The 20,602-nt window shown below is 47.6% G+C and overlaps 1 protein-coding gene across 1 annotated transcript in view; it reads right to left on the bottom strand.

The window, feature by feature from the left end:
• The window catches only part of LOC116474478 (acid-sensing ion channel 2), a 271,244-nt gene extending 250,877 nt beyond the window's left edge, over positions 1–20,367 (bottom strand). The window contains exon 1 of the mRNA XM_032162956.2: positions 19,258–20,367. Within this exon, the coding sequence (XP_032018847.1) occupies positions 19,258–19,965 (708 nt within the window). The 5' untranslated portion in view covers positions 19,966–20,367. The remainder of the gene's footprint in view (positions 1–19,257) is intronic.
• Positions 20,368–20,602: the final 235 nt, after the last annotated feature.

The raw sequence follows: 20,602 nt of genomic DNA on the forward strand, positions 1-20,602 counted from the left end.
CAGAGCATCTTGCCTCTAGGTCTTCCCTTGATTGCATCCCCCTATCATTTTGGTCTTGGCTCAAATGCCACCTCTTCATGCAGGGCTTCCTGACTACATGAGCTAATGAGCTAAAGCATCTTACAAACGTCCATTTCCATTTCTGTCTATCCTATCACCCTATTTTGTTGTCTTCAGAGCACTCATTATCATCTGAAATTATGGCATTTGTTTATATGTTTACCATCTACCTTTACCATCCCATTCCATCCCATTGTCTTCTAAACTGTAAGCCTCATGAAGGCAAGGACTGTGTCTGTGTTGTTTGTTTGCTGTGGTCCAGTGCTAACAGGAGCTAGTACACAGTAGGCACTCAATTAACTCTTACTGAATAAATGACCTAAACCTCTGAGAGGTACACTGAATTCTGAAATAGACTTTAGGTGAACAATTCTTTACTGAGCACCTAATTTTGTGTACATAGAGATATACAAGGCTCTGAGGAAAATCCTCTTCTTATCACATAAACCCATGAGCCCTGCCCTGCACACGGTTGTATTGTCATCATCATCATCATCATCACCATCCCTCCATCGTCATCGTCAGCATCATCACCATCACCAACACTGTCATCACTATCATCATCCACCATCATCACCATCATCATCATTGTCAGTAGTAGCAATAATCTCCAACATGCTTATGCTGCTTTACATTGAACAAAACAATTTTTTATACATTATCTCTTTGGTTTCTCAGAACATCCCAGTGAGGGAGGTTTGTCACTATTTTTTCATCAACTTTTTACAAATGAGAAAACTGAGCCCTGGGAGGAGAGACACTTGCCTGAGATAATTCAGCTCCAAGATACCCTTGCAGAGTATCTTTTTCTTTTGACTGAGCTGCCTCCCTCCATGCCAGCCTCCTTTTCCACCTGGAGACAGGTGATGCAAACAGAGTCCAGGACTCACTCCTGTTTCAACAACACTTAGTTAAGAAATTGCCCCGAGTTTGTACATTTTCATTCTGGCAATGTAGGAGAAGAGACAGCTTTTAAATTGTAATCCATGGCCAAATTTTATGACTGCTAAGGGGGGGGAAATAAAAGCTTAAGGTGAGTTTAGGAGGACTTTTTTTGGTTGGTTAAAGAAAAAAATTACAAAATTAAAAGAGTAGAAAAAAATAAATTACTAGTGACTGTTTTTACTGCGTGAGCTTACAAGCTGGGGTGGAGAATTAAAAAGTTATATAGCTGGGGTTCCCAACCATGACTTATCACAGATGAATCCTCCATATTTATAGCTTTTTCTGTTTTTCCCATCTCAAGATAGTAAGCAATCCCCTGATATAGGGTTGTTACTCTCCGCCCAGGAACCCTGGGGGCTGTGTGTACTCAGCAGAGCTGTCACAGCTGACAACACAGGAAGGAGTGGGAGGGGGGCTTGTTTATTGTCCCTCTGCCTGGAGGGATCCCTCCATTGTTCACTCAACAACCACTGAAGGGGGTGGAGGTGGGGAGTACTCCTTCATGCCAGGACCCAGTGAGGAGAAGGAAGGCCTTAAAGAAACAGAACAATAACAGCCAAAATTCCACACCAGAAGCCATCCTCTCAATTCATTTAGCCCTCACAACTGCAAATACCACCATTATCCCCATTTTACTGATGGGGAAATTGAGGCACAGGAGGATTAAACAACTTGCCCAAGGTCACGCTCAGTGAACTGCCTCTCAAGGTGCCAGTCCTTGAAAAGCTTAAAAAGTGGGGGGGCCAGAGGGGGGCAGGGAGAAGAAAGACTAAAGGCAGAATGGGAGAAATGACTGGGGGAGGGGGAGGAAGGAAATACTAATTGAGCCTCTGCTTTGTGCCAGGCTCCACAAGTTCTGCCTGGTCATCATTTTTCTTCCTCGCAATCACTCTGTGGGAATGCAATGGGTGGTATTTATGTCCATTTTACAGATAAGAAACTGAGGTGCAGAAACATTAATGAACTAGTCAAAGTTAGTTTGGAAGTGACATTGATAGGATCTGAACTGACATCTGTCTGTTTCCATTTCATACTGTCTGGATGGCCTTGGGCAAGTGATCTGACCACATTGAGCATCTGTTTTCTCATCTATGAAAATGGAATAGTATTCTCTACTCTCAGGCTTATCTCAGGCTCTGGATGGCAAAATGCTTTGTGAACCAGGCAGCATTGTGAAACCAACTCTGCTCCAACACCTGCTTGCAGGTAAGCAAGGGCCAGTGCTTTCTCATTAGCTGGGGATGAGGAAATTGAGGCCCAGGGAGCTGACATTGACTTGCCCATGCCACAGAGCTAATACAAAAAAGACCAGAAGTGAAGTCTCCTGCCTCCTAGTGTATAGTTCTCCAACATTCACTGATAAGAGGAAACTTAACTGGGGAGAGATAGTACAAATAATCCAGCAAGTACAAATAATTGATAGCAAAAATCTAAACGTGGAAACACGTGACCCTGGATCTCAAGGTCACTAACTTGTTACTTTTTTTGACAACACAGACTCCTAGAATGTCCATCCTAAGAAAGACTGCATAGATCAGTGACTCCAGCTAAAAAATACCCATGCTTGGTTTTGACCCCAAGCCAGTGAAATCAGAATCTCTGGGGGTTGAGCTTGGGCTTTAGTAATTAAAAAACAAAATTTCCCCAGATTATTCTAATGTGCAGCTAGAGTTGAAAAATCCTGACTTATGATCTCCCTTATTTTCTGGATGGGCACTGGAGGCCCAGAGAGCGGCAGCTAAGGATCCAGGGTTGTCCAGGAGTTAGTGGTAGAGTGCCACTCTGGTCTCCTGGTTCCTAGCTTGGGACCCTTCCTCCACTCTCATCACTCTGCAGTTGTGGTCAAAGTGACCAGATGATCCTGGTGCCCCCTAGTACCTGAGGACAGACACCACCCCTCCTCATTTCTCCCACTCCCCATGCCTCCTCACCAGCACCTCATGCCCCTAGAGAGAGCTCTGGGTACCTGGGAGGCCCAGGCTGAAAAGTGTCCTGCAAGTCTGCACCTGGGCTGGTCTACACACTGCAAAATGAAGTGGTGAACTGAGGCAATTATCCAACGTATTAGCAAGCCTGTCCCTGCGGCACTCCTGCGAGCCAAAGTAATAAATACAAAATGGTAATTTCTCTCTGGAAACCCGCCTCCCGCCTCCCACACAATTCCCCTCCCAACCAGAAGTCATATACCACCTCCTGGTTGTCCTCTCCTGGATGGGGTGGCAGTAACTGAGTTATTTAAATATCTCAGGCAAAACCTGCTTTTTCTTTTTTTTTTTTTCGAAAATCTGAATCTTCACACAATAACCTCAGTTCTCCTCTGCAGTTTACTTGTCTGGCCACAGCAGATCCTTCTAGACTTCAGTGGAAAGTAATAAAAATGCCTACAGGTATCAATTAATGACTCCTAGTGGCTAACGTCTTCTTTGTGTGTGTCGTAAACTAGCATCGGCCTTGGAAAGGGAGTGAGAAGAGCTAGGTTGTAGCTTAGACCTGGACTCTTGCTAGCTTCATGACCTTGAGCAAGTCACTCCACTTGCCTGGCATTTGGAACTCTTTTGTTACCTTTCCCTAGAGTTGTGCAAATCCAAATGGAGAATGGATGTGAAACTGCTTGCACAGACTTCCATAAAATCTATCTATGGGAAAGTGAAGACTTGAACTCAGGTGCCCTTACCCTTACCCACTCCATGGTAATCTCTCAGGGTATCAGTGGCTGTATGCAGCACAGGGAAGACCACGGGGTTGCAGGACATTCCAGACTGAGGGAACAGCATATGGAAAGGCTGGGAAGAACATGGTAGATACAGTGAATCCCGGCAGCTCAACATGGAGGAATGCATGTGTGGGGGTGACAGTCGAGATTACCTGGATGCTTGGCCTTATCTTGTAGGCAACAGGGAACCACACGATAATTTTAGGCAGGGAACATTTTCAGGCAAAAGATAAATGGCTGGTCCAGTTTTTCAGCACCAGACTGGAGAGGCCATTGAAGGGTCTAGTTTGTTGACTGGATATAGGATACTATGGGAGCAGGGGAGATTGACTTGATGATTTGGAGTATATTCACTTTGATTCCTTAGAGGCCGGCGCAGTGCCTGGTATATAGAAGGTACTCAATAAATGTATGCATGAGTAAATGAAGCTGTCAATCAGTGAATGAATAAAAGAGTGAGCAAAGGAATGAATGGCTGAAAAAACAAATGAGAGTATGAATGATTTAATTGAATGAATAAGCTAAGGCATGGTTTGCAAACAGCCTTAGCAATTCTAACTAAAGGCTTTGTAGCAACAAAAGTGAAAGCTTCTAGCTGCATTACCTAGAAATGCCCTGTTATTGGCACGGCTCCCTTAATTGAAGACTTTCTCGCCCCTAAGTAGCAACAGGCTGCTCAAAGACAAAAACTGATTACTGTGATCAAGCTAGAGGCTCTCCTTGGATTCTCACCTGTCATTGTCACATTTACTGATATCCACAAAGTCAGAAAAGGGAGCAGAAATACCTAGCAGCTCATCCTCGCGGGAACTAACTCCTTTTGGAGGTATGTGACTCCGTTGCCATTTCTCCATTCACATGGACTCCCTCAATGACTTGTCATTTCAGTATCATATAAAGACAAAGGAAAGAGTTATCCTTAATAGAAACTTACCAATTGCTGTGCTGTCTGCACATCTAAGAAGCAGCAGCCTGACGGTCTAGCCTGGGAGAAGCAGCTTTGCTTCTCAGAGCAGGATTCAGGACAAGGTGGGCTTTGAACTCTGTCCAAAGGATGATTTATTGTAACAGAATAAAATGGCAGGGTTGATATGCACTCAGGTCTGTCTGGGTACAGAGGCCCTTCTTTCTCATCCTGCTTTTGCCTCCAGCCTTGTAGATCCTTGCTACATATAATGTGGTCCATGTACCCGTGGTATTGGTGTCATTTAGGAGCTTGACAGGAATGCAGAATCTCAGGCTCCACCTACTAAGCCAGAATCTGCATTTCTGCAATATTCCCAGGTGACTCTCATGCACATAAAAGTTATTGAAGTTTGAGAAATTCTGTCTATGGATGACCCAGGTGGCACTGTGGGCCCTCCCAGCCAAGGATTCAATTCTCTGTGACCAGGTTTCACAGTGTTCTCCATTGGGATCAGGGAAGACTTCCCCTGGGAGGTGACACTGACTTTGAGACTTGGAGAAGGACACATATTTAAACTCCCAGTGGCAATTCACCACCATGAGTCAGGGAAGTTCTGGAATAGGAGTCAGAACCGACCTGGCTTTGTTACCAGCTGGGTAACCTTGGGCAAGTCAATTCTCTTCTCTGGGCCTTAGCTGCCCCATCTGTAAAACAGGAACAATTCGATTTGCTTTACTGCACCACATGGTTATCACGAAGATAACAGAAGTGAAAGATTTGCAAGTTCCATGTGGAACACAATGCCAGGGAAAGGGTCTGTTTTTGCTGTGGGCAACCAGCCATCCCAACCTAACATTTTGGAGGCTGAATGAGGAAACTCTATCTGAACATCAAAGGCTTAAGACCTTTGCCCTGGTGAAGATTAATCAGCAGAGGAACGTGGTGCTAATTACCCAGAATGGAATACTCCAAAGAAAAGGGCCTGGCTCAGTCAGTCTCACCGAGCTGCCCTTAGACAGGGATTTGTGATTGGATTCCTCCTGCTGCAGTTTTTTTCCATTCACTTGGGAGTTATTTTTTAAAGGAAAGTTCAGCCTAAGGACCTAAAGCTATGTTACATTAGCATTCCCGAGGTCAATATTTCCAAAGCTGCTAGAATCAGGCTGTTCTTTCATACTGTGTGGGTGAGAGAGGCAGCCACATCTTGGAAGGAGCCAGATGTATCCACAGCACAAAGAACAAGAGATTGAGTGACTGGAATTGGGTTTTCCAGTGTGGGAAGGAAGAAGACAGATCCTTCCCCAACTCGGGGCCTTTGGTTGGCTGTTACCCTGTTTGGAATCCTTTTACGGATCCCTACATAGTTTCCCCTTCTCATCTTCCTGATCTCAGCGAAGATGTCACTTCCTCAGAGAATCAATCCTCCCCTGCTCCCTGGCTTCAGGCAGCCCCTGCTGTTCCCTATCAGATGCCCTTATTCTTTTTTTTTTTTGCCTTCACAGCTTTTATTGATATTGGAAGCAGTCTTGTTCATTTATTTGTTAACTTACATATTATCTGCTCCTCTACCCCACAACACACAATGTTTTTCTAAAATCCTTAATCACCTGGGGGTGTCTATTAAAAACAGGCTGATGGAAAATCAGTTAGGCATGGTGGTGCATGTCTGTAGTCCCAGCTACTTGAGAGGCTGAGGCAGGAGGATAATCCGAGCTGAGATCATGCCCCTGTACTCCAGCCTGGGTGACAGAGCCAGACCCTGTCTCAGAAAAAAAAAAAAATTGATGGGCTTCTCCCCTATAAATTCTGATTCAATAGTTCTGGTTTGGAGCGAGGGATTTTTTAAATCAACCCTGCCCATCGTTCTGATCTTTGGGGAGACTTGGAAAGCACAGATCCAGATGACAGCTCTGTGAGGGGAGGGTCAGCTCCATTTCCCTCTGTATCCCATATTCCCCGGGATCCCTGGCCTATGATCGTTTGCCATAACTCTTTATGGAATGAATGAATGAACGAACGAATGAGTCCATATATATATATATATAGATTTTGGTGGAACTATCCTTTTTCCTGTTTCAACAATTCAATATTCAGACAGGGAACTTGTCACTTATAAGGCACAGCGATAGGTGCTGGGACAGCTACAGGATAAAGCCAGACATGGCCCTTGCCCTCAAGGAGATGACAGCTGAGGAAGGGGAACCTGAGTCAATGCACGGGATTGCAATAAAAGACTGAGAAAGGAGAGGGTCATCAGAGGGGCATAAACAAAGTGAGTTTTGTGTGGTTGAAAGGGTGGAAAGCATCCCTTTGCATACAGATGATTTATGTGGAAGAGTGGCCTGAGGTAACCACAGAAGAGATTTTTAGAAGCAGTGTTTTTCTTTTGTCTTATGTGTTGATTTGTTGTAAGTTATACACACGTGTGGCTAAAAATATTCAGGTCATAGATAAGGGTGAAGAGTGAGAAGCAGGGCTCCCTCTCTCTTTCTGCACCCCATCTTCCAGGCCCCTCCTCAGAGACAGCCTGCTATCAGATCTCAGGCATCCTTCCAGGCATATTCTGGGCATATCTAAGCACCCAGTTGTCTAGAATAGACAGGGCATCAGAGGCAGAGATGGTGAATCAGGGCATCCAGGGGAAAGGAAGCAAGGATATGGAAGATGGAAAATTCTTTGGAATAGAGATAAGCAGCTCATCAGTGACTTAGCTTTGTGACTTTGGGCCATGAACTCATAAATCCAGGAGGATGGGAAGAGGGAGGTCGGTCAAGGTAGTAGGTGCTTTCCTGGCTTGTTGGCTGGTTAAAATTCTTGGAACATGGAGCACGAGAGAGAGGCAATGGGAGTGAGGTAGCCGGGGGTCAACATAAATTAAAAATTCCAGTCTGGCACAGTGGCTCACACCTGCAATCCCAACACTTCGGGAGGCTGAGGTGGGAGGACTGCTTGAGCTCAGGAGTTCTAGACCTGCCTAGTTAACGTAGCAAGACCCCAACTCTATAATTTTTTTTAAATTAGACAGTTGTGGTGGTGTGCATTGAATATTCCAAATGCTATATTTTAAGAGTGTGAGATGCAGGTCCTCATCACCACTTTTTTTACTAACCTTCTGAGCTTCGGTTTCCTCACTGGTAAAATGGGTATAGCCCCAGAGTGTTGTCCTGAGGATTAAAGAAGATAACAAATGGGAGGCACAGAGCCATGTATATAGTAGCCTTCCTTTATCCCTCTCCCGTGCCCCACTTCCTGGCAACCCATTCCACCTAAGTTGCCAGACTACTTGCCTTTGTAGAGATCTCAGCTACATCATTTATTAGCAAGGCCACTTTTGGTGAGCTGACCCCTCCTCACTCCTGGCACATAGCGGGTGCCTACACGTTCCTGCTCCGTTTTCGTCTTTCCCCAGCATCATAGCCCACCTAAGAGCGTAGGAGACATTGCTCTTGCTGTTCCAAAGACGTGGCAAAAGATGAAAGCCCGAAACACTCATCCCCGGCCGGAATTATAAAAACAAAACTACTTGGATGTGAAAAATGCAGTCATGTTTCCCCGGCTAGTTAAAATATTTGATGCTCATAGAATATTCAACAACAACAAAAAAGGCTCTCACTCCATGCACCATCAAAAATGTAATGTAATTATAGTGATGTTAAATATCCCCAGCTGTTCTGAGATATTTGAATCTTAAATCAAGCCTGCCTGTATACATCCTGTGGTTGCAGCTGGAGATCCACACCAAGTACCATACAAACAGAGCTGGGAAAGTTCAGACAAGAACTCTGGGCTAGAGTCTCCACATGTGTTTGTTAGAGGCTGGGCCTGACCCCCAAAACTGGTATGAGGATCCCCCAACCCGAGATGTTGGCAGCCATGTGCCTTAACAGGGCCAAGCAATCTGACAGGTCATAAGCATTTATCCAAATCATCTTTCAAATCCATGTGCAGGGAGCGTAAAGAGATAGTGTAAAATAAATGGTAATAAAGTGAATAAACATGCGTCTCACTCCAGAGCCTTTGAGGTGGTTCTATAAATCAAATTCTTTCCACAATTTTCTCTGCGAGACTGTGCTGAGAAGCAGAATCAAACCTCATCTGCTTTCCTGAGCAGTAGGCTTAGATTTATGGATGTGAGTTCACAGTGGATGCCCGTGCCATTTCAAAGTGGGAAAATAATTTTCATTGGGAGGGGTTCCAAGAGAAGACTAAACCCTTCACTTTCAAAGATCAGAGTATCAACAACTTTCAGATCAGATATGCCATCAGAATCAGATGAGGACGGCCAGAATACATATTTTGGAAGAAGAGAGAGTTTACAGAGGAACAAACTGATATTGCTGTGATACAAAAGTGTCATCTGTAGGCTTAAGCATGAATCGCCTTACAGTCTATTTCAAGCTTCCCAGTGACCTGTGGTGTGACCTCGAGCAACTCAATCTCCTTCTCTGATTTTTAATTTTGATCAGAGTACTGAATGGGGAAGAAACACAAAAGGGCTCTGACCTACCCAGAGAGGTGTGATATGAAAATGACATAATGCTTCTTGGCTAGAATTGTAACAATATACAGAAGGCCATTGAAGTCTACTTTTCTACGGCCTCAAAAGTCTTTCTTGGAAGAATTGAGGGGAATCACCTATTTTAATGATGATAAGGATGATGAAGATGATAGTGATAGCTCACATTTATTTAGGACCTACACACCTGTGCTGTGCTTTTACATACAAGAGAGTAGGAACAGTTTCTATATTTACACTCAACATTTATCCACAAACACTAGCCTATGGCTGGCTCTCAATAACGTTTAAAGGGATTAACATATGATTTTTAAGTTTTGAAACAGCCCTACACAAAAAGTATGGTCTGTGTTTTGCAAATGAGGAAACAAAAGCTTATACTAAAACATGTCTTGGATTTGAACTCAAGTCCTCATGACTGCAAACGTGCATGCTTTTTCTGTAGCTACATGAGGAAGGAACGCATTGGTGGGAGGCAGGGTGTGTCTTGGGAAGTCCAGTCCACCCTCCTCTTTGCCTTGAATGGCTGGGTGACTTTGGCCTCGGGATCCTCCTCTGTAATATGAGGGCATGAACCAAATGAGTCTCAGTAAGGGTAAGCAGCTCTCTAACGGCCACCCAGCCAACACAATACCTGGCAAAGCTGGGATTTGAACTTGAGTCTGTCTGACTCCTGAGGCAATCTCCTTTCTACTCCCCCTAACCACCTCCTTTCTAAGTTTCTGGAGTCCAAATTCCCAATCTTGCATTATGTAAGTGTGGTTAAAATACAGCTCCCAAGCTATTTCTGAAACTAGATGCATGTTTGTTACAAATTCTTTTATTTTTTTGAATTTTGGACAGATCCTGCTTCAAAATTAACCAGCCTCGTTCACTAATGTGGATTCAGGTCTGTAATAGAAAGTGTTTTGTATATCAGAAACAAATGTTTTCTATATTAGAAATAATTTTTGCTGTAACAAACTACACAAACCTTATTGGCTTCAAACAACATACATTTATTATCTTATAGTTCCGGAGGTCAGAAGTCTGAAATGAGTCTTACCAGCTAAAAGCAAAGTGCCGGCAAGGCTGTGTTCCTTCTGGAGGCTTTAGGGCAGAATCCATTTCCTTGGCTTTTCCAGCATCTAGAGGCCATCCATCTTCCCTAACTTGTGCCCCCTCTTCCATCTTCAAAGCCATCAATGTAACACTTTCAAATCTCTCTCTTTTTCGCCAACTCTGTGTGTGTGTGTGTGTGTGTGTGTGTGTGTGTGTGTTGTGTGTGACAGATCCTTGCCCTGTTGTTCAGGCTGGAGTGTAGTGGTACAATCTTGGCTCATTATAACCTCCGCCTCCCTCCCGGGTTCAGGTGATTCTCCTGCCTCAGCCTCCCTAGTAGCTGGGACTACAGATGCCTGCCATCAGACCCAACTAATTTTTGAATTTTTAGTAGAGATGGGGTTTCACCATGTTGGCCAGACTGGTCTTGAACTCCTGACCTCAAGTGATCTGCCGCCTCAGCTTCCCAAAGTGCTGGGATTACAGGCGTGAGCCACCACGCCCGGCCTCTTTCTCTCTGACTTCTGCTTCCGCAGTTCCATCTCCTCTCACTCTGATTCTCCCACCTCCTTTTGTCACTTTTAAGGACCCACGATTACACTGGGCCCATCCAGATAACCCAGGATATTCTCCCTATCTCAAAATCCTTAACTTAAAAATCACATCTGCAAAGTCCCTTTTCTACATAGGGTAATGTATTCACAGATTCTAGGGATGAGGTCATGGGCATCTTTAAGGGGCCATCATTCAGCCTACACATGGCCTTTGCACTTTGGTTTGACTGACACTGCAGGTAGGCCCTGGCCCTCTGTTAACCCTGCTCTGGTGTGGCAGAGGGCTTCCCCCAGAGCACTGATGCTTCTGATATTGCACATTCTCTTGGGTTCACTGAGGAGCCCAGCACCTCTCCCCAGGCACACTTATTTGCTTCACTGTAGGATGTTCATCCCACATGCACTTTTATAGATCCAATGAATCAGTATGGCTGAACCACAGGGATCCCTCCTTATCAGCATTCACAGGGCTTCCAGGATCCCACAGCCCTGTCTCTCAAAGCGAGTGTGGTTCGTGGACCAGCAGCATCTGTACCACTTGGGAGCTTGTTAGAAATGCAAATCTCAGGTCCTGCCCCAACCTACTGAATCAGGGTCTCTGTTGAGGGCCTAGTAACCCGGACATGCTCAAGTTTGAGAAGCGTAGCCCCCTTAAGGACTTCGCATCCATCCATTGCCAACTGGAGTGTGGTGGAACAGTTTAGTACCAGTTCTTTTCTGCAAAGTACTCACAAGCCCATCACTTTTTCCCTAAGAACATCTTCCAGGACAGGCAAAATCTCAAACCCATACTGACCAACAACAGAGGTGCTGGAGGAAGAAAAGGTATATGGGGCCTTAGGAGACCTTAATTCAAATGCTGGCTCTTCTTGTATTTCTGTGCTGAGTGACCTCAGGCAAGTCACTCCTACCTCTGGAGCTAGGCAGGCAATAGAGTGTAATCCGCATCCTTATTGCTGCAGAGATAGCAATGTACATTATCACATCCTATCCAGGTATAATAAATTAAGCTTCTGCTGATTACAAATGCAGGTTTGTCTGGCCAAAGCTGCACCAAGATCTTTTTGTGGGAACAACTGTGATGCAGTGCGTTGACTTTGGAACCCTAAGGTCAGGGCTTCTGTGACCTCGACCAAGGTACTGAACCACACAGTGCCTCAGTTTTCTTTTTGGTATCAGGGACAAAAGAATACGTTTTTCTCTGCTCTGTTGTCAGCTGAAATAAAATAATGAATGTAAAAGTGTCTGGCAGAAAGAAGGACCTCAATAAATGTGTGTGTAGTTGGAGGAAACAATTTACAAGGCAAATTAATAGTATAAACAATGGTGTCAGGGGAGATATTTGACATGCTCAGGAGAACAAACTTCCTGAGTACGTTAGCAGCCTCTATTTGTTTTACCAACAATTCATGTTCCAATTATGAGTGAGTCATCTATTTGTTAGCACAGGCCCAAGCTGGAACTCAATTTGGCACCAATTCCTCATGCAGGACTTCAAGTTACCAGTGTCCTTGAAAGAATGAAAATAGTAATTTAGTTGAGGTTGTGGCACAACTAAAACTTTTTTTCACAACTCTTGGGCAGATTCTCCTCCATAGATCTACTTCTCTTCTGTTTGTCTGAGGGCAGAGGAGGATGCAAGTTCATTACTGATCTTGTCCTCTTACGAACCATCTTTCCTTCTCAGGGTTGCAGGTCCTAGAACCCAGGATGACTCTCCAAAGCCTACAGCAACTTGCAGTGAAAAAAACTCCAAGGCTTGGAAGATTGTGAGTGGTACCCTCTATGAAAGGATTTGTTCTTATCAGCATCTCTGAGTGTTGGCAGAATGGAGCCATAGGAAAGAACATGGGCTTTGAAGCTGGACTGATCTTTGGTTAAATCTTGACTCTACTACCTCCCAGATGTGTGACTTTGTACCTCCTTGAGCCTCGGCTTTCTCATCTGTAAGCAGGGTTCTATGACACTCACTCATGCTGTTAAAATTGAATGTGACTGTTTATGTAACAGGTACCCAATACAAATCCTAGGCTGTTGCATTCTAGCCCCACTCCCTGTATATCAGGAAGCTCCTTTTAGACTCAGTCACTCCGATGAGGCACATTGACTGTTGCAAGCCTATTTACCAGAAACAGATCAGACTTATGGTCATCTTGGTGGCTCAGTGCCTGGCACACAGTAGGTGCTTAATGTGCATTGGTTGACCCAATTTCTGAGTAGTTCATCCAAGCAAATCACTCAGGAGAATGAAGGCAACTGACACACGAAGCAAATGTCCTGGCTATTCCTCCAGCCCTTCTCCATTGGGCAGACATCTGATTGATGCCTTCAAGACTGGCCAAAGTGGCCCCAAAATAGCCACTATCAGAATCATCCTGACGTTGGTCAATTTGGATATCTGCAGACCTGAGTGGAGTTTACATTTGATTCCCTAAACTAATTTCCCCGAAGTCAAATAACTGGTGGAGGTCTTTTCATGTTCCTTGTATAAATGTCTATTTAATCACCATCCTGTCTCTAGCACTTCAATAACTTGTACATGTCCCCCCTTAATTACTGTTTCAGCTCTGCAAAGAAAAGAAATGGCTGGCTGAAAAACTCACGCCATCTGCACTGTTTGAGCTCTCTGTTCCCCCGACTGCCCACTTGAATAGAGAACTTTTCAGCTAAATCCCGTTGATCATTTGGCTCATGCCCTCATATTAAACAGGAGAATCCTGAGACCAAAGTCACTCAACTAGCCAGGGCAAAGCTGAGGTTGGGCTGGACTTCCCAGGACACACCCTGCCTCCTACTGATGGACTCCTTCCTCATGCAGCTGCAGAACGTGCATGTACCTTTGCAGTCAGGAGGACTTGGGTTCAAATCCAAGCTTTGTTACCTGCTGAGTCTGTGACTTTAGGTGGATTACAGATGCTCCCAGCACTGCAGTGCCCCCATTTATAAAATGTAGATTTTCACACAGTCTTCCAGGGTTATTGCACAGAATTGAGATGACATGAAACATGCCCAGCCAGAGTCTGGCATGTCACAGTTGCCCAATGTTATTTGCCTTTGTCCTTCACTCAAAATGCTCACCGCAAGTCATAATAATGCAAATAGCTCACATTTCTTGAGTGCTTACTTAGGGCCAGGAATGGGTCTAAGCACCTCACATGTATTAGCTCATTTATTCCTCTTTCTCTAAAGACAAAAGTATCTTTCTTGACTCCCTAAAGCTATCCATACTCCCAACTACTGGACTGCCTGGCCTACTGCCATTTCAACAGAGTTAGCTGATTTTAAACAATGTGTTGCTGAAATGATTTCTTGCTTTCTGTCCTGGCAAGTAGCAGCCAGCTTGTCTGATGTGACAAAATGTGATGAAACTAAACGCTATTTTCTTGGCTTTAAGTACATATGAGTGGTCCAAAATCTGAACTCAAGGTTAACTCTTGCAAAGGGGGTTGGGCAATAGGGAAGGGTGCAGACAGGAGTGGCCTCTCATAGAGTTAGAAACCCGGTGGCAGCTGGAGTGTTTGGGACACAGATGAGGTCTCTCTCCACAGTCTAACAACCAGTAGTGAAAGAAGTCAGAGTTTTGCTGCAAAGTTCAAAAACTTTAGTTTGGTCTCCAGGCACCCACTACATAATTGCATCATCACCCCTCAGCCCAGCTCCCATCTCAGCACAACCGGCCCCTCCCTCCAGCCACCCTGCACTAGGCACGGGGCCTAGAAAGCATGCGTTCAATCTCATTATTTCATGTCTCTGAACTCTCGCATTTGGACTCCTGTCCTCTCACTCTGAAGTCCTGTTTCTCTCCTTTTCTACTTTGGAGCTTCTACTTATCCTTCAAGATTCAGCTGAGACACCACCTCCTCCAATAAACCATCGAAGATCCCCAGTCTGATCCTTGGAGCCCACACAGCACCTCTGTATGCTCCTGGTGTCTATTCACACATCTCCATCCTCAACATCACTGAGAGCTCCCATAGGACATGTACCAAGCCTTATTTAATTTTATACCCCCAGCAGCTAGTACAGAACTTAGTATGTAGTTGACCTTCAAGAGACATTGGTTGATTGAATGAATGAATGAGAAAATGAGCACGTATCTCTACTCAGGTAAGTGGTTATAATATGATATGATAATTATATGAATAGTAATTAGTAATTGCTACCATCAGAGGTCAAGACACTGAGCTGGGCACTTTATCCACATTATGACAATGGCTCCTGAATATTGAGCACCTACTGCTGTTCAGGCATGCGCCAGTTATTGCTCATATGTTATCTTCACCCCAGATCTCCGAGGTAGGAATTATTACCACAGGCTCATGGAGCAAAGTGTCTGTCGAAGGCACAGAGCTAGGAAATGGCAGCACCAAAGACCCGTGCTGAAGTCTGCCTGGCACTCTCCCCTGAACCATGCCATCTGCCAGAGAGAGAGCCATTGCTCCTTGTTCCTGCAGTGGACCTCAGATTGGCCTCTGTTGGTTTCTGTTCCAACCCCCTGGTTCTTCTTCCAAAGCCCCAGTGCCCAGATAGCTCAGCCTCACTGTTTTGCATCCCACCCAATTACTGGGAAGGCTCCCTTCCTCTGGCCCAGGAAACCCCAGAAGGGCCAGAGTGTGCACAGCTCGAGTCCACAGCTGATGCCAGGGAAACAACACAGGCATTCAGAAGCCAAGCTGCTTTATCTGACTGCTGAGAGATTAACTCTTGCACAGCTGCAACAAAGAGAGGAGCTGCAACTAAACACATCTCGAGTGGGCCTAGAGGATAAGACCCAACAGACAACCCCCTCCCCTGCCAGGTTTATTTCCAGACCATGGGACTAACTGGCTGAAATGGGACTTAGGGACAGCTGGCACATCGCCCCAGAGGCCTCCTCTAGAACTCCATCTCTCACCTGTTGCTCTAGTCCTCTTAGGATTGGGGAGCACAGGTTTCTGGGGAGTGCTTGGCATCTTGTTTTCTACTTTCCCTTCTCTGTTCCCAAAAGGAATAAATGCCCAGAAGTGGCCTGGTTCTCACTGAAATGCATTTCACTGGTGTTCTCTAGAGGAATTAAACCAGGAGCCTTGTTGCAGGCAACACAGGACAACAGGGAATGTTGGGGGTACCTGATGGAGGTATGCATTCCCCAGTCCTTTCCTGTCACTACTTGTCAAGCTGTCTGTTGGGTGCCGGAGACAGCAAGTACATCAGATATGATTCCTACTCTGGTCTGGAGGGGGAGACAGGCACAGTCTAACAGGTGCGATGACATGTGTCTGTGTGAGGATCAACATCTAAACAGGGTGGAAGAGGGGCAAGAAGGGGAATGCATCAGTTGTTTGGTGATGTGGCATAGATGCAGCAGGTGGTCAGGAAAGGCTCCAAAGCAGGAGAAACCCCAGAGCTGCCTGTTGAGCAGACAGGTGTCCCCCAGGCAGACAAAGCAGCATGGAAGAGGAGTTAACAGCAGCAGCAGAAACCAAACCAAGCAGAGGGGCTTGAGGAGCAGGGATTCAGCTGTTGGGAGCTGTTCTGTAGACCTTGAGTATATGGTATGAGGGAGAGTGTGGCAAGAACTAAAGCAGGACCAGGTGGAGGGGCTGAGGAGCTCAGGCCTTAATCTGAGGACAGCTGAACCACTGAAAGGTTTGAAGGAGGGAAGCCGTGTGCTTTGATCAGTGCTTTAGAAAGACTACTCTGGCTGTAAAGCAGACGATGGGATGCAGGGTGTTGGCTGGGACAGAGCTGGAGGCCAAAAGACCAGTTAGGAGGCTGATGTGATTGAAAGGAAGCATTTCTATAGGGGTCCAGCAGAGTTTTCAGAGCTCTCTCCGACACACACACACACACACACACACACACATACAACTAATATGGTGTATACAGTATTGTTATCTCCATTAGATGATTTAGGAAACTCAAGAATAGAGAGATTAAGTCACTTGCCCAAGGGCACATGGTAAGTGGTAGACTCAGAATTTGAGCCCAGTCAGTGCAGCTTGAGAGTTCATGTTCTCAGCCACTACACTTTGGTGCCACTCCATCAAAGATGACAAAGGCTAGAGACAAGGCAGTGTGGTTAGAGGAAAATATTCCTGACGGGCCTGCTGTATATTTGGGGCTCCCTGAAATAGCTTCTGGCTTCCACAGATAGAGGGATGAAGCCTTTAATTCTGAGGTCCTTGGAAAAACCTACAGCATGCAACTTTAAGGGGCTGGATACTCCCAGGACTGGGCCATGACAGGAAGCCACTAGGGGTCACCTGAGTCTCCAGGAACACATACCTTTGGGGAATGGAGGTAATACTTTTGCTTGGGTGTGTGTGTGCCTGCAAACTCTTCAAACGCAGGGACTCAGAGTACAGGGAGGAAAGAGAAGGGTGTGCCCCAATGGGAAGGACCTTACTCTCTTCAACTCCCTAACAATTGGCCCACACAACTCATGGCCATGCCTGCTGCAGAGGTTGAAGTCAGGTGGCTCCTGAAGGGACTGTGTCCTCTGCATGCCTCAGGGACATGTTGCCAAGACTCTGATGACGTGGGCCACCTGGGGTGGCTCCACTTTCCACTCTCCCAGCTCCTAGGAGGGACAGGATTCCTAGGAGTAGAGGTGGGGGAGAGGGCAGAGTCCTGTGTAAGTCCTCTGAGAGAAGAGAGGCCCAAGGTCAGAGAGGAAGGGTGCATGTGGTTTCTGTGTAATGCAATTAGTGGTATGCAAAATTGGACTTTGAACTTGCTGGCTCTGAGCATTGGACGGCTTTTTAGAGCTTCATTTTTCTTATTTTGAAAATGGGAATAAAACTCATTAATGCAGGGCTGTGGTGAATATCAAAAGTACATAGTGGCTGTTAGAATGCAATTCCACACACTTTGCAAAGCAATAGTCAGATTTTCAGAATTACATTTGATGGGCCATGCTGTAAAAGTTAGAGCTGGAGCGAGGGCCTGTTGCTATTTGGATGTAACCTTGAACTTTAACTCTTGAGGCTGCTAATTAGTGATCGGCAAAAAAAAAAAACCAAAAAACAAAAAAACAAAAACAATAAACAACAAGAGATCGCTGCCCTCATGCCCTCATTCCTTCACCTTCGTGGAACTCAGAATTGTGCTTGGAGTCCTGGAAGGAATCACTTAGAAGCATGTGTTAACAGCATCTCCTACTTGCCAAAGCACGGAGCCACCAGGTAGATATTCTTTAAAGGCCAGCTGAAAATCTCAGGAAATAAGGAATGTTTTCGGAGTGGATAATTCAGGGCTACTAAATACATAAGCTTAAAGCAAAGCCAGCAGGACAAGATTGAAGCCAGGGTTGCCTTCCTAGACAAGGAATAATCCAATCAGCCAATGAGAGACCTGGTCTGACTGGCATCATGCCAACACTTGTTGCAACCGTGGCATCTCTTTACCATCCCAAAAAAAGCTTTGTCAGAAATGAGGATCTCAGGAGTGATGAATCAGAGCTGGTAAAATCACCATCATAGCACTACCAATGAACACACAAACCAACCTTCCCTGCACTAGTGGAAAAGCCCAAACCCACCTAAGGGACATTTACACACGAATGGCTGGACAGGCGTGCATCATGCTGGGGCCTGGCAGCAGAACTCCTCCAAGGCAGACTGCACAAGGCAGATACCTTCTGTCCAACAGCTGCGTTATCCAGACGCACAGCGTGGGGGAACCGGCACAGCAAATGGTTTACAAATCCTGAGCACAGCTTCTCCTGGCCGCGGCTGTTTGCATCCACATCCCTGCTAGGATGCTTTCTCAACCCCAGAGCAATCCTCCAGACCAGAAGACCCACACTTACATTTTATGGGGGACAGAGGCCAGGTGAAGGGCCCAACCCTGGCCCACCACTGCTCAGTTCTGCTGGATGCTCAAGACTCCTGCACTTTGAAAAAGTAGCCAAAGCATGCTGCTGCCTCTCCCACCAAACTGTCTACAGCTTCAGTGTTGGTTTTCTGGGAGTTTCCTCCCAAGTTCTCCTAGATTCTAAGTGTTTGGGAACTTTGAAGACATAAGCTGCTTAGGATCGTAGGCCTGCTTAGGGACTCTGCGTGATTCCCCTGATGGTCCATTTTTGAAACGCTTCTTTTTTTTTTTTTTTTTTTAAGAGCCATCTATTGGTTTTCCCAAAGACAAGAAGTCCGCACTTAAGAGATCTACACTCCAGACACAGAGCAGTTTCTTGGAGTCCTGAGGGCCTGGAGTTGAGGTCGGGAAGAAGGAGGCTGACTAATATTCACAGACGGCACCATAAGGAGTAGAATGAGGGCTTTGGGGGCTGACACTGGAAGGAGGGGCTGGGACAGGGGAGCCCCCACTAGTGGGAGGCGACTCCTCCTACAGTTAAGTCCAAGTTCCTACAACCTGCAGGAGAAGACTCAGGGGACCCAAGAGTGGGTTCTGCCTTGGCGTCGTGGAGTGGTAACACTGCAAGAGGCCTGGAGACAGCCCCGAGGGGGCGGAACACCAGGCCTCCTGACTCCCGGGGAGTGGGCGCAGAGGGAGCGGGTTCGCGCGGAGGGCAACTCACGGAGGAGAAGTTGTGCGGCCCGCAGAGCTCGCCGCGGTACTTGCAGGAGAGCAGCATGTCCTCCAGCTGGTGGCCCAGGCGGTCCATGAAGGCGGCGCTGATGCCTTCGAAGTGGCGCGGCGGCAGGAAGAGGCGGAAGTCCGCCAGCTTGCGGAACCACTGGCGGCGCGGCTCGTCGCCCCGCAGCAGCTCGCTGACGAGCGGGCGCGCGGTGCGGTTGGGCAGCAGCAGCCCGAGCCAGTGGCCGGCATAGTAGAGGTCCCCCTTGGAGAGGCGCGGGAAGCGCAGCGGGTTGTTGTTGCACACGGTGACGGCGGGGAAGGGTAACTGGCGGCTCCACTCGCGGTGCACCCGCGTGTGTGACGGGAAGCTGAGCCAGTAGAGCAAGCGGTTCGAAGACCAGGACAGCAGCAAGCCAAGGGATGTACAGAAGGCCAGCACCCACAGCGCCCGCCGCTGGAAGGAGCCCCCAGCCGCCGTGCGCCCGGCACACATGTGCCGCAGCCCGTGCAGTTTAGCGCGGCTCAGCGACGGCCGCCCCCTGCGGGCGACCCCTGGCCCCTGCAGCGCACGCTCGCCGCCTCTGCCGCCCCCGGGCTGCCCGGCAGCCGCCAACGCCGCGGGCGCCGGCTCCTCGCGGGCCATGCGGAAGCGTCCCGGGCCGGTGAGCGCGGCCGCGGGCAGCCCGGCTCCGCTGCTCCGGCTCATTCATTCAGCCCGCGGCTGGCAGCAGCGGCGGCGGCCCCGGCCGGGCGGAGCCGCCATGGGAGTCCGCAGCAGCAGTGGAAGCAGCAGCAGCGGCAGCCGCGCGCAGCCCGCGCCAGGGAAGTGTGCGCCCGAAAGGAGCTCCGGTGGCGCGGCATGCCCGCCCGGCGCCGCCGCTGCCGCCTCCGCGGGCGCCCGCCCGGGGCTGAGCGCCGCCTCAGCCCGCAGCCCCTGGCAGTGGCCTCTCCCGAGCGCCTCCCAGGCTCTCCCGGCCCCTGGTCTTCCTGGAGGATGCCCGGCGCCGGGCACTACTTCTGGAGGGGTCCCACTGGGAGCCGCCTCTCCAGTCCCTGGGTGCTGCGCCCGCCTCCCCTCGTTCTGGACCTCGGGGGACCCTGAGCCGAGTCCCCCCTGCCCCGTCTAACCCCAGCTTTTACGCTGGTCCTGGGAGAAGGGCCACTCGGCCACCATGCCTGATCTGGACATCCCCAGGGACCCCACCAGCCCGGCCCGTAGCCCAGCAGTGCTGGGACACGGGAGAGAAGGCGCCAAGGAACGAGCGCCCCCAGAGGCGCACCGCGGCTCCTGGCTGGGCGGGCGGGGTGGGTGTGTACGGGGGTGAGTGGTCGCCTTGCCGGCT

This window comes from Hylobates moloch, unplaced genomic scaffold, assembly GCF_009828535.3.
Source record: "Hylobates moloch isolate HMO894 unplaced genomic scaffold, HMol_V3 SCAFFOLD_10, whole genome shotgun sequence".
Classification (NCBI taxonomy): Eukaryota; Metazoa; Chordata; class Mammalia; order Primates; family Hylobatidae; genus Hylobates; species Hylobates moloch.